This window comes from Pavona decussata, unplaced genomic scaffold (genome assembly GCF_977016875.1).
Source record: "Pavona decussata unplaced genomic scaffold, jaPavDecu1.1 SCAFFOLD_87, whole genome shotgun sequence".
In the NCBI taxonomy this organism is placed as follows: Eukaryota; Metazoa; Cnidaria; class Anthozoa; order Scleractinia; family Agariciidae; genus Pavona; species Pavona decussata.
In genome coordinates this window covers 2,331,653-2,348,801 of record NW_028145504.1, presented here as the reverse complement: position 1 = coordinate 2,348,801, position 17,149 = coordinate 2,331,653, and the positions used below count along the sequence as shown (strand labels likewise).

The 17,149-nt window shown below is 37.9% G+C and overlaps 3 protein-coding genes across 5 annotated transcripts in view; 1 reads left to right on the top strand and 2 right to left on the bottom strand.

The window, feature by feature from the left end:
• Positions 1–17,149, bottom strand: part of LOC146474745 (uncharacterized) — a 77,258-nt gene that overhangs the window by 19,818 nt on the left and 40,291 nt on the right. For 2 of the 3 annotated variants that reach the window (XM_085116457.1, XM_085116458.1), the window contains 4 exons: positions 3,736–3,870; positions 2,902–3,085; positions 2,152–2,345; positions 25–204 (listed from right to left, as the gene is read on the bottom strand). In XM_085116457.1, coding sequence (XP_084972583.1) covers positions 25–204; positions 2,152–2,345; positions 2,902–3,085; positions 3,736–3,870 — 693 coding nt within the window. The remainder of the gene's footprint in view (positions 1–24; positions 205–2,151; positions 2,346–2,901; positions 3,086–3,735; positions 3,871–17,149) is intronic. The other variant, XM_085116459.1, reaches the window with a different exon arrangement.
• LOC146474748 (melatonin receptor type 1B-A-like) lies at positions 8,225–9,387 on the bottom strand. Its single transcript, XM_085116820.1, has 2 exons — positions 8,541–9,387; positions 8,225–8,292 (listed from the first exon to the last, which is right to left on the bottom strand). The coding sequence occupies exons 1-2, from the start codon at positions 9,385–9,387 to the stop codon at positions 8,225–8,227; spliced, it is 915 nt and encodes a 304-aa protein (XP_084972946.1).
• LOC146474747 (uncharacterized) lies at positions 11,190–11,885 on the top strand. The gene has a single exon (XM_085116819.1). The coding sequence runs from the start codon at positions 11,190–11,192 to the stop codon at positions 11,883–11,885; it is 696 nt and encodes a 231-aa protein (XP_084972945.1).

The window sequence follows — 17,149 nt, the reverse complement described above, 5'->3', positions numbered from 1 at the left end:
TGTATAAATCTTCAGTTTACTTACGGTAGGTCCAGAAGGTGCCTCTCTTAGGGCGTGAGTGTGACAAGAGAACACGATCATGTCGCTAATGTCTGTAATTTTTTGCTGCAGTGCCAGCACTTGGCCGTCAATAGATTCTTTCAGTCTGACAACCGCTTGACTTTCGCTGGAGTTCTCCTCCGCATCTTTCGGACCAGAGCAAACCTTGAAAAATCAGAATACGTTTTGAACAATGTAAATAAAGGATTGTCCAGTGATAATAACAGAATACGAAAGGATATGAGCAAGAAAGAGCAATGATTGGCTCCTATAGTCTATCACCTCATCACACTCAACAAGCAGAGCGGACGGCAAACACATACTTCTATTAAAAATTTTTGACAGTGCCGCAATGAGAAATATAACTTCCAAAAAATAAGAAAAAAATAGATAGTAATCCCTTTGAAAGCCCGGGACGGTTATATGGACAATGTAGACTACGATTTTTGATAAAGAGTGATATGAAACAGTTGCTGTTGTTGTTATTGTTGTTGTTGTTGTTCAGTTCCTTTTGTAAAGATCTGTATGCCATTTAAAAAGGGAAGGCACGAGTCGAAAATGTCAACTTTCACAGATTGCTCACTCCATCAGTTATAAACATTACTGTCTACCTAGGCGTCCGAGTAAGTAGCCCAGAAAAGTTGACAACTCCGCCGCGTACCCTTGTCCAACTGACAGTAGTATAGAGAATTTTACAAAGGGCAATTGGGTTGATTGACGTAAGTGAAACCTATTGTCAAGATGTCAATCAGAACGACAACTTTTGGTGCTTCGGTGATTTTTTTGAGCAAGCAGATCTTTTGAGTTGACACGCAAATGTTGGTGAATTATTTCAAAGACAGTCAACGCTGAATTGTATTTTGAAAATACCATCCATGAGTGAAAGAAATGTGATGCCATATTTTAAGCCTGCTGATTAAGTGACAGTGACAGAGGCAAATACTCGGAAGAAGAAAATCCGCATTCTCTCAAAATACATCTACCATTTATTCACCCAGCTTCTCAAACTCACTAATTATTCACATTGTTATTACCCTACCAGAATGCCCCATTCTAGTCAGGTGGATGAGTTTAGAAACCCAATGAAAAACGAGGTGAAAACCGCACGTATTTGGAAACGACTTTAAACCCATGTGTAAAATGTCTCTAATTCTGCATATTCATAAAGCAAGACCAAAACATGAAGATGAACAACTTTATTTAAGGAGGCTCGCAGTAGTTTATCTGGACGTAGGGTGGAAGTTTTGAAATTACAATCGCGCATACAAGATAAACTTGGATCTCCTTCATACTACGTCATCATTTCAACATATGATCAAAGTAAATTTTCTTATCGCTTTCCAAGCAACAACTATTACCATAGCAACGTTGGTGCATAGCCTCTCACTTTAAACATTGTCGATTATCTCGAAATCTAGTTAGACACTTGATGACGCAACTTTAGGGATGTAAAATCTAGTCAATTCTCTAAAAGCGTTTTCAAGTAAATAAAAAATCAATTTTTACGGGGTAATTTTGTTTATTCCGACATTTGTCACTAATGTTTCTGGCAAAATAGACCTTGACACTTTGTCTTTTCTGTTAAAAGGTCTTTCCTCATAGCAAAACATTCTAAATATATATTGAGCTTCATGGGTTTTTGAAAAAGTACTCAAAACATAGCATTGCACTTCTTTCACATATGCCACTCACACTTATGTCCAGAAATGCACCTAACCCTGAATTTGGGTACTTCATATAAAACAAGCCTTTTTGTCATTTTCATATGACTTCATGTTTGACAGAATTATGTGTGTTTTAGTGAGAATTAGGGTTAGGGGACACCTTGTGATGTCTATCATACAGTTCATGAATCTCATTAGCGTGCATTTCTGGACATATCTCGCCACTCCTGGAAATTCAAATTCTAGTAGTATGTAGGATGATTTTCACATTAGCCTATTTTAATGGCCTAGTTCCCACGTATTCTGTTCCCAGTCTTCTGTAGCTCAGTGGTAGAGCATCCGAACTAGTAATCGGAAGGTCATAATTTCGACTCCTGTCACTTGTCAACGATTTTTGCTTATGCTGGTACAAAAGACTTTGCAAACAAAACTATTTTACAACTCTTACCTTGGCTAAAACTCGGATGCCTTTATGTCCCATCCCAATAAAAGGATAAAGTTCCCTTTTCCCCTTTTCATATTCCATCGAGGCCTTGTATATCAGTGCCCCATTCAAGGTGAAAATAATTGGAACCATAAGATTCGAAAGTCTTCCGTACTCGACTAAGCATTCAATCGAATCTCCTCGATATGCCATTTTGCCTACGTAGATAGAAAAGGAGGATAATAATGTGAACAGTTACCATTTCAATTACGTATTTTCCACATAATAGGATTGCAGACCCATGAGCCATGAAGAATTGATCGTTTCCATGTGACGTCAAGGCCGCCATGCTGGTGGACGGGAACAATAAGTTTTTTCTCCTCTGGGAGTTAACTGCCATTTTTATGCAAATTATGTGAGCAAATTTTCTTTTGTTTTGTCCACCAACATGGCAGCAATGCAAACCACCTATTAATACGGTTTGAACATTTAGCTGTATTTGTGTAATAATGAACTACAATGTATAAATTTGTTTAGTGATCTAAACTGTACCGGCACAAATAAACTGAAACGGCAACGTACAGACTCCAAGAAAGTTTTGCACCGGTATAGTTTAAAACTAAGGAAGCATTGCGCCGTTATAGTTAAGAACCGTGCAAGTATTTGTACCGGCTAAGAAAGAGTTAGCCAACCTCATTTTCACAAACATTTTTAACTAGATGGAAAACGATGTGACACAATGATACTTTCAACATCATTAATATTTAACAATACCTTCCACTGGCATGACACTTTTGCCGTCGTTCATGTCACGAACGCAAGCATTCAGCAGGCGGCCATCACAAGTGGAATAGCCAATTGTATCAAAACTTTGACCTGCTGGTGTACTGAGCCCGTGTTTGGCTCGTACAACTCCAACAACTAAGTCTCTCTTCCCTCCGTCTTCCTGTATCAAAACCTGGACACGTCAATTATAAAATAATTAGCTAATAGGGCGTTTTTCCATTGAGCATCAATAGTAACTCGCGTTTACTTTTGTTTTGCTTTAGATCGAGTTGCATCTAAGTGTCGAAAAATGGCCAACAAAAGGTTATTAATAATAGTGGGTCTATGTTTCGCTGCAGCTGATAGTGGTGGATGTGCCGGGAGGAACTTGGGAGATAACATTTGACAACATTGTCTACGATGCTTTATCGAACACGGTTCAATGTAAAATCAGTGGTTTTACAAAAATGTTGACAATAACTTAGTTTTTTCCCCCATAAATTAAGGAACTTTTGTGCTATCTGTAATTATGTTATAGATTTCTAGTTATTAAATGAAAGACTTTACCCGTGTAGTCTTATAGTTTTGGTCTTGTAATGCACATTTGGCAATATTTACGTTTGCGCAACACAAGTTATCAATTATTGTCACTATTATAATTTAGAGAGAGTGAATTGAATATGATTATTAAATAAGATCTTTTTTTCTCGTTCGTAAAAAGATAGTTACAAAAATGCTAACTCTCTGTAGCTTTAAAATATTGCAATCTGGTGATTGTATATTGTCAACCAAGATGCCCTTGTAAATCATGACCTTCTCTTAGCTTGGTCAATTTGATCTTACCTCAAGTTTAGGAAAGCTTTCAGAGAAAGGCTGTTTATACGTCGCTCCCTGGAAAAATTGTCCTTCTTCAGTATGGGCTTCACCATTATATGTAAACAAGCATCCCTCAATCTGTATCCCATTACTGCGCCAAGACTGAAAAAGAAAAGTACATAAAGTCAGGTCAGTTCTGCAAGGTGGCCAACCATTTCTGATGTTATTATTAATTTCTATATTCCCAAATCTGCCGTACCAGGATCGGGGTGGGGGGAGGGACCCCCGCCCCCATAACAATGGAAACAAAGGAATCAAAGCTGTTGAAATTGTTTGAAGTCGAGAAGGTAAAGTAAAGTCCGCTACGAACCTCAGTGACCCCCACGCGCCCAGAGCTTAGCCTGAAGCAACTAGGAGTATTGCTACTCCCCCCCCCCCTCCCTGTATGGGGTTGATGGTCCAACCCAAGGGATACCCCCAGCAGTACCTGGATGAAGAGAGACAATGTGGAGCAAAGTTTCTTGTCTAAGGAAACAACAAGACCGACCCTCCAGTCTTCAGACTGAAAATCCGTCGCGCGATCCATTACACCCCCGCGTCTCCTTAAAGAAAGGCGGGATCCTTATAATTGACAAAAAATTGGCGACAAGAACAACAACAAGTGGACTTTTTTATTAGACTCATTACAATTTACTCTCTTGACACAATACACAATAGCTACTGCAAATTACAATAAATTACAAAATATTAAGGATGAGATGTGTGTAAAAAGTTGAGTCAGGGTAATAAATGAACGTTGCGGTTTTCGAGTTATCCCCCTGTCGAAACAAATAAGATAAAGGGACTGATAGAGACAAGTAAATAGCGTTCAAACACAGAGAGACGTACTGAACTATATGAGCAGCGGGTAAAGTATTGAATGTTCTAAGACGGAAGTCTTTAAATTCGTCGCGCCTACTTTTGCGGCCTAAGCAACCGATGAAGAGAACATACTTTTCAAAATAAACAAAAAGCTTAAATGTGCTGTAAATAATGTCCAGCATCGTATTAATTAATCTTCGCTGACGCATCAATGAGAGTACACCTCTGATCTCTGCTCGCATGAGAAAGACCTAGGATACGTGAATGAGTTAGTCATAAATATAATTAGGTCAATAATTTCAGCGAAAAAGTGTGGAAATCTGCCTCAAGTAATGGGATCAAAAGCTGCAAACACTCACAGACGTTTTCCAGAAAGATCAGAGAATGCCAAAGAAAACAAAAATTCTCACATCACTTTTAACTCCAGATCTAATAAGTTGTCTTTGCCAGCTGTTAAAAGAAATTGCCAGTAACTTTCTCATGAACTATAGCTTTAAGTAAGGCTCAGGGACAGAGTGCTTTTACAAGTAAAGAATCGTTTGGCTATCATGCACACAAGCTAGCGTTTCAATTTATCTGTTTTCCCACAGCTCATTAATAAAGCAAAGTCTGAGGTAGGTAACTTTATTTCCATTCTTATTTGCAGAGTACCAGGCATAAATATGCTGACATGTCCAAACACGAATTACACAATTAGCCAAAGATCATTTTTTTTCTAGAAAAGACAAGTTATAAATAGCCTTTTAAAATCTTTACTGACAAATCAAACCTTTCATATACACAATCAACTGTCAAATAGAAAAAACATAATCGCAGTTAGTACGCAACTTAAGCAGTTGCGAAAAGAAAGCCTGAAAAAAAATTCATGCTTGAGCAGGATTCGAACACATGCCCTCTGCGATGCCGAGCTGTGTGCCGAGCCCATGACCTCTGCGATGGCCGAATGAACTGTCACTGACTTTGACAAGTACTAAGCCTTGGAATGGCATTTTTCTTCTTGTTCAAGATTTTATTAATTAGGCATATGGAGGCCGCCGGTGGGAGCACTGTAGACTTCCTCAAAGTCGCTCGCTCACTTCTCATTGAATGGACCTGGAGACCGCGATATGGGCAAACATTCGCTTGAGGGCCCTGTTGATGAACCACAGACATGTAACAAAGAGAAAAACGTGAAAAAAACAGTTTAATTAAAACTTTGCTTTAGACACCCAAAGAAAGGGAAGTTAGGTGTTCATTTCCTGAAACGAAAAAAAGAAACGTATTATATAATTTTTTAAGTAGCAGGTCGGTTTTGGTAAGGGGTGGAAAGTATTGTTACCGGTAAATGAAGTGCATTGTAAGTTAAGTTGTGCATTGAATTGTAAGCAGTGTTAGCCGGGTGGTGTTGGTAGTGTAATGTCGGTTTTGTGAATACAGTTGAGTAATTCTTAAAAAAAATTAAAAACTAAAAAAAGAAGAATACACGAGGCTATTAATGTAAATTTTAGTGAAGTTTTAGCTGTTTTCTCTGGTTACGCAGCAAAATTAGCTATTAATTCGAACGAATTGACTTTGGCCTCAGTGTGTTGGTAATATGGAGAACAAAAGCTCGCAAACATCAATATCATATTAGAACGAAACATCCGTAATTAATGTTTGGACAATTTTTTTAAGACGATCGTTCCTCAATGAAACTCCAGAATGTTTTACAAATAGCAGCGACGGAATAGGGGTACATAGAAAGAACATTTAAGCAAAACGCTTAACATGTTGTCCACTGTCTTCCCAGATCGCTTGTGGTCTTTTTAAATATTTGCGTAAACTAATGCAGCTGGATCTGTTCGAATGTTCTTGCTGAAAATTTAAGATAAAAAAGGTTTCAGGAAATAGAGTTTTATTTCCTAAATTTATTAGCTACGAAAATGTTAGCTGACCTTACTTCGCATTATCATCGAGATATTTAACTCCGTTGAAAACGGAAGCAATTAGTTTTATGTTGCTACGAAATTTTGAGCAAACATTTTGCTCAAGAGTACTTAAGATATTATTTAACAAATAGATTCCATTTTGCCGTGCATCTGTACTCTGATAACGCATAGATGACGTCAAAAGGTGGTGAGAACGTGGTGATGTTCTCACCATGTTTTGACGTCCTCAGTACAGACCCACGGCAAAATGGAATCTATTTGTTTTATGCAATAACCAAGACATTTCAACATATTTCGTGAGCGAGCATCGCGTTGTCTGAGCTGAGTCAAAAACTTTCCAGCAAACTCAGTTTTAGACAACTACACACCTGCAATTGTGATCTTCTAAATTAGTATAATCCGAAAGAATTTCAATATTTTCAATATTTCAATATTTTCAAAACTAACCTTTATTCCAGAAGAAAATCCTGACCCCAAAATATTACAGCATGTAAGTCGCTTCACTGCGATTTATAATCGATTACTCGCCATTACCGGATTTCTATCGGCGACATATTTCGACAAATATTTGCTTCCTTTTCACGTCACAACAAAGTTCTAGCTTTTCAATGGTTGAGGTCACTCTCAACGGTCTTTGTCTAATTTTTTATCGGGCAGTTTTCATTTCCTGTGAAAATTTGCCTGTGTTTGTCCGCAACTCGCAAAAACAGTTTGCAAAACTTTTTGTTGACCAGTCACTCTGGCTGGACTCTAGACTCTGATCACGTGCGCCGGTCACACTGCTCGATGACGTCAATCGTGCGTCTATACTCTAATCACACACTCCTCTAGACCAATCAAAACGCGAGTTTTACACTGTTAATTGTATAAATAAAACTAAATACTAACCTCTGAGGCGATTCAGGCCTTCCGAACAGATATCAACTGAAATACATTGTTTGGCGCGCGGCCAAGAACTGTAAACATAGGATAACAAACGTTTTTCTCCTCAGAACGCCCTTTGCCGCTTTGTGGGATAAAACCGCTCTGAAACAAAGACCGGCTATTAAATGGATAGCTTCTTCCACCTTTGTTACACCTTGGTCGCTGCTTGAACATCTAATTACTGATGGCAGACGACGTGAGAAATAAGCAAGTGAACGGTGTGGGAACGGTTTCTCAAGAAATAACTTCAAATAGATCTTAAAAAATAACCTATGGAATAACTTTGGTCGAAAGATATTCTAGTTCAGCTGTAAAAACGCGCCCATTTTTGTTTTAGCAAATCTATAGCTGTATTCAAAAGGAACTTGAATTTCAAATTCACTGTTTCAATATCCTCTTAAAACTCGCCGCACTTGGCTGTCCTATGTCGACAACTCATTTTCTAGAATGAAATTAGACTGCAAGCAGTCCTCTTCTAGTTAGTCGAGAGGGTGCGCTCGCAGCGAGGAGAATTATACACGCGCTCCATTTTTTTCGCACTCGGAAAGGGACTGCTTGAGGCCTAGAATGAAATTGACTGGCGGCTCCGCCAGATAGATAATTTATTTTTAGTACTGTGTCTGTAGGGTTTAGCACCCTGTGAAGACAGAGTGTTAATTAAGCGCAACATTGCAGCTAAGATGCTAAAAATTAAAAACTTACAATCAAAATCCTAAAATTAACACTACCAAGGTTCCTTTTAGTGTGTAAAAAAAATTGTTTATTCGAACAGGAGGTAGATTATTCCGGTGATGTCAAGGTTCCAAATTATGTCGCAAAGGCTTTTAAAAGTCTACACCGTATCCGCTGCATGGTCCCGAGGACTGCCTCACGCATTTCTTTCCGGCTCCCACTGAGACGAAGGAAAAGTCAAATTGGAGAGATTATCGAGGTCAGTCAGTGTTAACGTTTTTGCCTTTTTGTTGGTTTTTTATTTGTTTGTTTGTTTACATGTTTCGTTTTGTTTCTTGTTTGTTTTGTTTTCCCAGGCAAAGAGGGAACAATTATTGTCTTACATATAGTAAACAACCGGACAAGCTTGATAAATTATTCAAAAATTCAGAAATTTGTGAAACCTATTTTTTGAAATGGAAATCTCACCTGACAAGGAAGAAGTAGCAGGTTGGTTTTTATTCATGGTGTCCATTACCTCTGCTAGGATCCAACAAAACGCCAATGAAAGAACGATAGCTGCAACTGCTTTAGCAACAGACACCTCTTCAGCATGGCTGCCGACCAGACTGTTGTGGTTGTCTTGGTTTAGATTTGGAGCCACTGCAGCGTTGTGCTTCTGTACGGTGAGGAACACCTTCCAGTAACAGACCACGATGATCCCGTATGAGATTGTGAAGGAACCATAGAGCCGGGCGTTGAAAGAGTATATGGCCGCAGGATTCATCATTCTCCTCCAACATAAGAGGTACCCTGGGCAAAAAAAAAAGTCATCCAGAGACAGAACATTAGGGAGGCCATTGATGAACAGTGCTACAACCCACACGGTGGCGATGATGGTCAGAGTACGCCTCTGGGTAAATACCTTCTTGTAAAGGCTTTGCCTCTTGATGTACGTATAACAAGTAAAGGCTGTCAAAGCCATGAGATAGATCGACACCTGCGCCAAAACCGCCATTGCGAAGGCGTGCGCTTTACAGACCGCGTCACTGAAGCGTCTCTTGCTGTGGATCACGGCGTCGATTGTAAGCGGCATGACGAAGATTGCGTTTAAGAGGTCTGTGTAGGCGAGCGGAACAATCAGCATTGTGGTGGAGGTTTTAAGTCTGGTGCTCCGGTAAACGATGAAACACAGGATGGCATTTCCTAGCAGCGCGATAATGGTTATTAAAACCGTGGCTTTAATCCAAATCGCTTCTTTGCCTCTGGCTTCGAGTTGCTCTTGAAATACAGCCAGAACGTCAACGCTAGCATCCCCAGGGTCGATGTTGTTCATGACCCAATAGAAAAAGACGTCAAAATAACCAACATGCAGCTGCTGTTGTTGTATTAGATTTTAAAGACCGCTCAATTTGTCGCGCTTGTTTATCATCACTTTAACTATTTTAAGTCATTTATTGAAATCAATTCAAGTCGCCGACCTCTTGCATTACACCTGTTCAACTAACTATAGACCAATTTTAATATGTTAAAATTTGTTCTTGGCTACGAGGCTTAGGGGAATAAAACCGACAGCAATTACATTGAGGCTCCGAGATGAATAATTAATTAATTTTGTTTTATTCCTCTAGGCTTCGTAGCCAAGCTATAATTTTAATATATCGAAATTGGTCTATTTACTCGTTCTCCCGAGATGACAGTTTAAAAAATATTCTCAGTCGTTGACCTAATGATAGCATGAAAGGAGGAAAACCCTGAAATAATAATAATAATAATAATAATAATAATAATAATAATAATAATAATAATAGTAATAACTTTATTACTTTCCAAATTCTGGCTCTTCAAAGTAATTACAATATTCAATAAAATAAATAAAACTACAGAACAATAAAATGATCTAAAATGAACAAGAAATTTACAATACATTCAGAAGCTAGCTTCTAACATTCTCTTAGGAAATGACGCGTCGCATAAGTTCCTTTTTGAATGATGCAACGTTTGTTAGCTCAGTGAGCCTTTCGGGTAAGGAATTCCACGGTGAAACTGCCCGATAATGGAAGGTTCTTTGGCCTACACCCGTTCTGTACCCTGGGATGTCCATGTTATTCTTGTTCTGTGTGTCTTTATTGTGGATTTCAGACCTCTTTTTGAACTTCTTAGCAAGATAGTCTGGGGTCAGTCCCCTTAAACACTTAAAAACCAGTATGCAATCCCTGTAGGCAAGCATGGATTGGACAGACAACTATTTCAGTTCTTTAAGAACAGGTGTACTGTGATCAAATTTATTCGAACGCGTTATAATCCTAGCTGCAAACAGCCAAGAGCAACAAACTTTATTAACAAGAGATAGCTTACAGTGAGCAAGTAAGTAAGTAAGTAAGTAAGTAAGTAAGTAAGTAAGTAAGTAAGTAAGTAAGTAGGTAAGTAAAGTAAGTAAGTAAGTAAGTAAGTACATATCTTATTTTTTTTTAAAGTGGAACTCCACTCAGCTTAAAGTCACTTTACAGGACTCCCACTATAAAAAAGCATTTACAATGTTGAAAATGCGTTCGTAAAAGTAAATAATTATTGAATTGCAAAACAGCCTTTTTATCCCAAAGAAGCTATGTGCAGAAAATTTTAAAATAGTCCTTGATATAAAAGTGTTTCATCTTCTTTTTAAACAAAAGACATTTTAAACAAGCCTTCAAACATGCTAACAAACATATTTTACTTGTCGTTTTTCAAGCAAAGGGTCAACATGTGGTTTCTAAAAATGTCACTCCTCATCAATGCACGAAGCATTTTTCTGTGCCACAAGTTGGCGCAGTATTGCTGCAACGCTGACGTTATGATCACGGCCTCCAACAGAGATCCCTTCGATCTTGCTACATTTTTCTGGGAAGATCGTAGAGATCTCCCCTGGCAGGGTAACATTATGACTGTTGAATGACATGTGCACAAAAAGGGCTAATCCGACGCGCGAAATTTTTGACATGAAGTTTTAATGTTACGATCTCGGTACTCAGTTGAGAGAGAGAGCATCAATCGGAAGTAATTTTTAGGAGAATTGAAGGCACTGATGTAGTAGCAACTCAAAGTGAGGCTTTCAAATCTCCTAGATTCTGGCGATTTATTCTGTAATATTTATCAAACATGAGAAAGCGTGTTTCATCAGATATCCAAACACTGAGAAGTAGGTTGAAAAAACGTTTCATTGATGACATATTCTCTCTATGGGACACCAATAAACAAGAGATAGAATTATTTATAGAACAAGCCAACAACTTCCATCCCACGATCAAATTCACGGCTGATATTTCAGACAAGGAAATCACATTCCTAGACACAGTGGTGCACAAGGGTGAAAGATTCTCCAAAGAATCTATCCTTGATATCAAAACACATTACAAGCCGACTGAAACCTTTCAATATACCCATTTTACCTCTTGTCACCCACCAGGTGTTAAAAGAGGTTTCATCAAAGGTGAAGCTATCAGACTTCTCCGAACCAACTCCTCAGAAACAGCTTTCAAGGAGTCTCTCTCTAAATTCAAAACACGTCTTACAGCACGTGGATACCCTACACATCTGATAGAGAGCACACTATCTGAAATCACCTTCGCCGGAAGGCAATCGGCACTACAACAAAAGCATAAGGCTCGTGAGAAAATCCTACCGTTCGTAACTACATACCACCCAGCAGTTACCGAACTTAAAAAGATACTGATGCACGAATGGAGTTTTATTCAAAATCAGCCTTTGCTGAAAACTATATATAAAACGCCTCCTATCATATCCTACAAAAGAGGGAAATCGCTTAACGACATACTAGTCAAAGCGAAACTCTGAAGGCTCTAAACATGCGTCGCAACCACAAAACCACAAAAGGGGAGTCAGTGCAGGCCTGTCACATCCTTTTAACCTTTTCAAACGACTTCGAGGTGTTTGGCTTCTCAAATGACTGATAATTCTTGGGAAAATTCAAAGCTAAACTTGGCAAAATTTTATGGTACAGTAATTAGAAACACATATCCAAACCACGATCACAATAGTGATTTTCTTTGTTTTCTCTTGATGAATTATTAATGAGTTTGACAAACGAGTATGTCACAAATAGGCTGTTTAAAAGAAGAGGTATTCTTTCCTCTCTTTCACTCAAAGACAACGTGTTTGTTTGTAGAATCCACAAGGATATGTATTCCCCCTTAGCAGACTGTTTCAGTGAGTAGTTAGATATATGAGGGTATCAGCTCACGTTTCAAAAAATGATAAAAAATCCCATACAAATCCTTATAAATCCAATATTTTTCCAAACCCCCATAAACCACACATTATCTCACCCCAATAACTACATAAAATACTATTTCAGCCTTTGAATTCAACCCTAACTCCTGCAACGGAGACGTCAAAAACCTAAAAACCTAAATCCTCGGTTTTTCAAAAACCTAAATTTTTATCCTCGGTTTTTCAAAAACCTAAATTCTCACTTTCATAAATGACACCCAACTGACCCCCAACTCACAAACAATCATCGATTAAATCCAACCAACTCATCAATCGCTGATTTGAATGATGAATACAATATTTTTGAACATCAATTTGGATAAAAAAATAATCATTATGGTTGTTGTGTGACTGGATGCCGTTACTGTCACGCGTGACGTTGTGTGACTTGTCACGAAAATGGACAAAACCCTGAACGTGGGGTGCTCGGTTGGCTGTTTACTTGCCTGGCCCCAGCCAGGTCTTTTTCCCGCCGCTGACAAGGCGGCTGTCCCTTCCCAGTTTACCTCTGGGATAGAGGTTGAGTCCTGGGACGAACTCTGAGCACCCCGCTGTAGACCAGTAGGGCCTGAGCGGGCTCACCCTGGAGGTACCGTCTACTGGAAGACATCCCACACTACTCAGTTGTTCACCATCTGCACAAGCCGTTAAACAGGTTTCAGTCAGGGGCCAACTGACACCACCCTAAAGCTTCACCAGAGTTTGTGAACTAATATAATAATGGCCCGATTACCTATATATTACACTCAGTTCTGAAATTTTTACACTTGTGGTGCTATTTTTCTGTATATTGCGTAATATTGCTTGATTTGGATTAACACGCATGCGCTTTCATGTATGTTCACGATGACACAACCCAAAGGGGACTGGACACTAGTCTTTTATTTAACATGTCCGCCATTTTGTGAAGAGGTTGTGTTTTGATGTTTTATGGTTCCTGTTTTGGGATTTTTGAACATTTATTTCTCCACTTTCATCGTTCTGATGTTTGTAGACGCTTTTTGAGGTAAGAATATCATTTATCTTGCACACAACAATAGATTTTTTTATTGAATCGACTCGCTATCGAATACTCGTGAAACCGTGACTGTATGATAGAATGAGCTTATTTATTATTTTTACACATCGACTAAATCCTTGATTGCGATCTAAGAATTAAAGGCATCATTGTATCCTTTCCACTTTACCAAAGCTTGTTTCTTCTTGTAATCTCTCCTGATGACTTTATCGATTCTGAATATCTCCTGTTTGGCTTTCAATAATTCTGGTTCATAAAAGCTGCCTTGTATCTCTTCATTATTGAGATCTTTCAGTTTATATGTGATCGGATTGGTGTATTGTATTTTGTCGATAATGAAGACCTCTTCTGACCAGTTTTCTGTATAACCTCGATCAAACAGCTTTCTTTTATACTTTGATATTCTAACCTTTTCACCAACTTGAAATTTTGCTTGGGATGACGATTGTGTTAAATTGCCAAATAGATTGAAGTAAACAGTCCCTTCATTCTTTTTCTTGGATGCTTCTGTCGGTGTCATTTTTATTGAACTGTGTTTAGTGTTATTATACTGCTTCAATATTTTAGGCAAAATATCCAGATACATTGTATTGCCTTGAGCAGTGAATCGTTTCCACATTTTATTTTTAATCGTTCGATTCCAGCGCTCAACAACTGATGACTTCTCTTCATTTTCAGTCGAATACAGTGTAATGTTATGTTTATTGAATAAGTCTTTGAAATGTTTGTTGTAGAACTCTGAGCCTTTATCAGTCCACAGATACTTTGGTTTTCGACCCTCTTTGAATATGCTTTGAAATGCTTTAGTTATAGTCTCACCTTTTTTATCTTTTAATGGAACAATCCAACCGTATTTACTGAAAACATCTATAGTCGTGAGAAGATACCTATTACCTTTATTCCATTTACTGAATTGTTGCATTTCAACAAGGTCAGCAGCCCATATTTCATCAATATTATTTACAATAACACGCCGCCGAGTAAAGTTACGTCTTATGGGTTTATGCAGCTCATTAGCTAATTTTTCTTGCCAGTTTTCCTCTTTACCCGACGGCTTTTGACGTTTTTTGGAACCCCAAGACCCAGTTTCTGTTTTGTATTTATTGCATTTCTTGCCAACCAATGTCCCCATTGTCGTTCGGAATATGGAACAGCATCCAATGACTTTACCATCTTTTTGTCAGCTTTTAATTTACATTTTTTGTCATCTTTGCAGACTGAATAATCAACATCATGTTGCATGGCTATTGCATCTGTTTTGCCTGTTGGTTTATCGTATATTTCCAATATTTGCCCTGTTTTGGGGTTATATTTTACTTGATTCTCCAAATCATTGTATGGACCAGTGTATTTATGACCAGGTAATACCCACCCAGCTTTGGGTTTTGGGAGCTTACCAATCATTTTGTGTATATCAATTGCACCACCGCTTTTGGGTCGTCCTTTGATTCCCTTTTCATACTCATCCCAATTTGGTGGGTACCAACCAATTGAATCATAGCTTGAGCATTTCGGTGTGTTGTGATATTTGCTTCCAATCTTGACCATGCTTTCACAAGGATAATCTTTGTATTTTTCTAATGTCTTTTTCCCAGCCTTGCCAGACCAAAATTGACTCGACAAAATGCCAGTATCTGTGCTAAATGCACTTTTGGCAATGTCTCCAGATTTGTATCTATCAAAGACTTCATTTGTTGATGGAATTAATGTTCCAACAACATCCATTGACTTCGACGCAACCTTACCTGGTGTACCGAGTTGTTCCAAAATTGTATTCAAATTACCACCATCAAGTTCTTTTCGGTCAGTTTTGTACCTTCTTTTTGGCCTTACTTTGGTTGATAATTTATCAAACATCTCTGATCCAGTCTTTTGAACAAAAGGTGTTGCTTTAGAGATAGCATAATCAATAGCTTTCTTCTGCAATTTAGGGTTTCTAAGTGCTTCAGACCCATAATATCGACCCATTTCAACTGCTTTCTTTCCCATCCATGGTAATGCATGTTGAATTAACATATCAGCACCAGTTGATGCTAAAGTATCCATTATGCCCCCCCCCCCCCCCCCTTCGGAGGGGCTATTTAGTTTCCCTTTTTTTTAACAAATTTGGTTTTAGTTATACCACATTCAGCACATGTACAGAAGAACATGAGCCGACCATTTTTGGCTTGCTTGTAACCTGAAGGCTGAACACATTCAGTTTCTTTCTTTTGTTTAACACAATATGATTTGACCATTTTATATCACTATATTAGATTAATTATCATCAGAGTCAGACTCATAATCCGTCTCATAATCCTCTGACTCAGAATCTGTTACCAATGTACACCATAAACATAATTTTCCTGAAAATTCTGTGTATTCATCACACTCTTCACAATATCTTATATCAACCATTATACAAATTAATTAGATAATTTTTTAAAATATTGGATTATAAAATTATGATTGACACTTTGATTGTTCATGTCAAAATGTGCATTGTGGATTGTTTTCAATATACTTGTACCCTTTTGTCTCTCAAATAAATAATACAAACACCAATATCCACATAATACTGAATCTCTTTCCTGGATTTCATCACCTGAATACATTAATCGTTTGCCACTTGTTGACATAAATTGCATAATTTCTTTTGGCATAATTAACCCAAAACTATCAAAATATTCTACATATTTGTCACCGTTTCGATACGCAACCCAATGTGTACCTGGTCCAATCTGTGAATCCAGGTTAATGATACCAACTTCATCTTTTTTCATCTTTTGTGGTAGATTATCTCTGCTGTAAATGCCTCTGAAGTGTTTTATTTTGAGTTTTTTGACCCAATCAATGAGTTCAAAGTTACTGAGTGGTTTATTTATGAATTTCACAGAATGTCTCCGATTAATGGAATCCCCTTGAATGGACTGTTTTTGCCTAACAACAGACCTTTTCCTTTTTTGGTTTTTTTTTTACCTTTACCATATTGATCCCATGTACCGAAAAATGGAGGCGGCCTATAATTAACTGGTAGGACCAAACCACCATCTTTTTTGGTTGTGTTTGGAACAAAAACTGGGACCGATCTTCTGGATCTACTTCTATCCACCTGTAACCCTTTACCCATTAATGCATTCAAAACCATTGGAATGCCAATTGAAGCCAGTAAAGTCCCCAAAAAACCTCCTGATTGTGTCTTAGTTGGTTTAATTACAATCTGACCACCAGTATGTATTGCATTGACAATTTGCTTCTTTTGTGCTTCAGTGAGCCAATCTTTGTATTTTATTAATTGATCAATTTTATTTTGAGGAATGAGGAAACCACCAACTTGTCCTCTACCAAATATTTTATTGACTCCAACATTTGCAAGCCCAGAAAGTGCTCCAGTAGCTAATGGACCAACTGCTTTTGCTGCCATTGGTAGTAATGTTGTGCCAATTTTGAATAATGATGACCAAAGACTGCCTCCTTGTTGTACAGCTTTTCGTATCTGTGTTTTGCTTATTTTAATATCTGCTCCAGTTTTGTTTTGCATTGCCTTTTTCAACCTATTTATTTGTGTATTGGTTAACATCAGCTGATCCGGACCAGTTAATTCAGAATTTGATAATCTTATTGTTATTGCTGAATTGTTTTTTAATGCTTTTGCTAGTTTATCTTTTTGCCCAATTGATAGGTTTACTCCATGTGAATGATAAGTTGTCATATCTTTTATATAACTAACGTTACATTAAAAATTTATTCCATTTATCGAAACAATAGTTTGCCATCCTTCTGGATGAGTTCAGCTTCTTGCTCGTATAATGTCAATGCATAAACTGAATAT